Genomic DNA, 3,561 nt, shown 5'->3' with positions numbered 1-3,561 from the left:
AATGACAATGGACAACTTTCAAGAGGCCGTCCACGTTACCGAGATCACCCACCAAAACCTCCGGGCGTTGTTGGAGGGATGCACCGAGAGAGTCCTGCTGATCGACACGAGGCCGTTCTTGGCGTTCAACGATTGTCACGTTGTGATGGCGGACAACACACACTTTCCGGCTATCATCAAGAGGCGATCGAAGGGCTCTGTCGGCCTGGATCTCATTATCAAGGACGGGGACAAGCGAGGGAAACTGCTGGCCGGTTTTTACTCGGACGTTGTCGTGTACGATGAGAGCTCGGACGGACAACAACACCTTACCAGGGACAGCACAACTCAACTCGTTCTGAACGGACTCAGACAGAACTGTTCTAACTGCAGAGTGGCCTTCTTGAAAGGTGAGATACGTTTCATGTTTTACGTGAAGAATCTATATTATAGGATTTTAAATTTTTTACATGAATAACATAATTCAACTTGAACGCAGAAAAGAAAGCCTAAAGTAAAACGACAACGAAAAGTGGGTGTTAAAAAGTGTACACACTGAGTCAGCGACCATGCGATAGACGTATCAGACGCATATTAAAACTGCTATGAATAGAACTTGTTTGCCTTTATCTTGAATAAAACAAAAGCATATTTGTCACCACACTAGAAGAACTGGCACTTTGCCCTAGCGCCATTCCACCGCCAAAAAATAGTGCGCGAAAAATCTGACCATCTGTTTTTGTTATCAAGTGCGGGACCCGTGAACTAGGAACCAAGAACGTCCTTGTAGGAACTATGCGTTGTGTGAACGTTTTTTTTTTCTTTTCAATTTTACAAATTGAGGAAGTCTTGTATGACACATATCTGCTATTGAGAATGACTAATTAAAACAAAAGCATCCGTTGGATGATATTTGACAGGCAGAAGTGACCACAGGAAAACCCACAGGTAGCTCGAATGGCGCCAACTGTCCATGACTCGCCTCGCCTCTTGTTGTCACCAAACCGCAAAATGACGCAGAGCGAAATCGGACCCTTTAATACGTTCCTCGCGTGGACACGGTTTTTATCACGTATTACCTATCGTAAGAAAATAGAATCTGTCTTAAAATCTCCCACACTGTTATGATCACCTTATTTTTGTAACCATTTCACCCAGTGGACATGTATAATTTGAAAACCCCGTGTCACAAATAGCACTACAACAATCGTTGTCAAGTCAGATGAAAATTACGTTTTTTCTTCTCCCTTTCAAAACCAAATCTGCGCTTATTCGCACATCTGTGACAATCTACCACTCAAAGGTTTTTTTTTATTTTTATATCCGTTGTGAATCGATTCGGAAGTGTTCCGCTGTCAACATCTGTCAAATCTTTAACCAATTTTCGTCGCATTTTAGCCGTGCCCCCCGTATCGCAGATGGTACCGGGAGTAGAGAACAATGGAGGTTTTCAAACCTTGGGGGGAAAGTGACTCAATAACAAAGGACGATCATTACGTTCTTTATTCTTGTGTTTTTTACCTGCTAATAAATTATGTAAATGTAGTCATTTCAAGCTATGTCCGGAAGTGAAATCATCAAAGATGACGGCCCGTTTTCCTTTTGTTGTAATAGTGTGATTTTCAATTCAAGGCCAATCTTGCCATTGTTGTGAGTCATTTACAAGGTATTGAGGTTTGGGTTTCCTGTATGCAAGGGGGTTGAATAACCTCCTTGCTGTACGGTATGGAACCTTAGTAGACAATAAAATGTTAGGTTACCGTTATATGCCGTTTCAGGCCCCTGTACTAGCGTATAGTATTAGTATTCTTTTTCGTCCTCTGAACAAGGAGGTTTTTTCAACCTCCTTGCTCTGAGATCCTATGACTGAGCAGAAAAAGTAACCCAATTTACTACGACAATAACAAAGGAAGAAAGCCTAACTAGTATCATAAAATCATAGAATTCTACTAAAAAGTCGGTATGCTGGAGTTAAAGCAAAGCAAAAAGACAGGAAAACGTCTCACATGAGGGCGCAAATCGCTGGAACCATTCCGAGTTTCCTTGAAACTGATCCGAATGTCTGTCTTCTTGAACCGCCCACTCGTACTCTAGGTTTGGGACACATGTTTTATTGAATCGAACCTACGCGGAGTTTTCAGTACATGTATTGACGTCAACCTTCCGTGTCTTCGCTGCTAGCATCATAATCCCTGTCTATCTTTTGAAACGTCAGCCAAAGCCTTCTTGCGTCAACGTTGAAGATCGTTATAATAAGTTATATTCTTTATAGATTTTTCTTACAGAATAGGCAGGGAAAGAAATTCCGTTGATGTGAATGCAAATATCGATATTTTTTTGCGTGGTGGGTTGACGTGACGCAAGGAAATACCACAAAATTCTATATATGCGTTTGTAGTACGGAGCCAAGGAAATCCTTTGTCATCTGATATTGCGATGTTGTTCACAAGAAAAACGTTGCCCAGTAAAACCGTTGAAGGTAGTGTAAGCCTTCCGTGATATACAACATTTATAGCCGTCTCGAACGTTTACAACAGCGGTCTTGAAATGTACTACTAACGTAGCTTTAAATTTTCTGAAACCCTTTTCTGTAAATTTATGGCATTTTATTCAATATGGAGAATAACGTTATTCACCATGGTAGAAATTACCCTGCAGCTAGATTTAGCCATGATTTTATTTCTTTCCCCCAAATGTTTGAAAAAGAACGGTACACATTTTATGCTTTAGAATAGATCAAAGATGTTATAATTTGACGCCCTTGACTGGAAGTAATTTGGCGTCGGACTGATCACAAGAGGCCGGGCGGTTGTCTGGAAAAAGGCCGGTCTGCATCTGCACCCCGACCAATCGAATGGGGACATCCCTCGCGAATGTGCACACTCCTCTAGAAAAGAGGACACTCCTCGACTTTCAAGGGGACGCTCCTCTGGGCAAGGGGATGTTCCTCCCTCAATTAGGGGACGCTCCTCCGGAAATGGTATGGTCATCGGGCATAGGGGACGTCCCTCCAACACCCCCGCCGGCCCGTGGAATCGGCCGAAAACCCGACAAATCCCTTTCTTGTTCATCTAAATCACAACATCCAAAACTTTAACCCCGTCAGTGCTCTCGACAAACATGACACCTCGCCAGGTAATGATAGTTTTTGATTAAAAATTGAGGCATGTTGGAAATAAAGCTGACCGCCGGCAGAACATCACTTCTCTTCAGTGTTTTGAAATGGCGGCGTATCGCACGCCCGGCAAGCACAACATCGAGTTTTAGCCTAAATATCCGCGTGCTTGTCGAGTTTTAAGGCCTCCCTCCCTAACACACGTACATGAGAGAAGTTTCTGACACGATGTCAGACGTAGTTATCTGTTATGGCCTGTAATAAGGGCGTTTTTTTCTGGAAACGCTCGATAACTACAGATTACCGTGACTGATAATCGGCAACACGTATCTGTGCTGGGGAGGGGGGCCTGTCTCGACAAGCACACGGATCATTATCGGGCCATGTAGCCGCGTTGTACAAAAAATCCCGAATAACTACGTCTGATATATAGACCTTGGACTGACATAGAGTTAGAAACTTCTCCC

At 43.1% G+C, this 3,561-nt stretch overlaps 1 protein-coding gene across 1 annotated transcript in view; it reads left to right on the top strand.

Annotated features, from left to right (window-relative positions):
- LOC118413453 (dual specificity protein phosphatase 1-like) overlaps positions 1-3,561 on the top strand; it is a gene marked incomplete at its 5' end in the record, with an annotated part of 8,037 nt that continues 4,476 nt past the window's right edge. The window contains 1 exon segment of the mRNA XM_035816838.1: positions 1-389. Coding sequence (XP_035672731.1) covers positions 2-389 — 388 coding nt within the window.

Source organism: Branchiostoma floridae, chromosome 4, assembly GCF_000003815.2.
Source record: "Branchiostoma floridae strain S238N-H82 chromosome 4, Bfl_VNyyK, whole genome shotgun sequence".
NCBI lineage: Eukaryota > Metazoa > Chordata > Leptocardii > Amphioxiformes > Branchiostomatidae > Branchiostoma > Branchiostoma floridae.
Note: the sequence above shows the minus strand (reverse complement) of the source record. Positions and strands in the feature narration are given on the sequence as shown.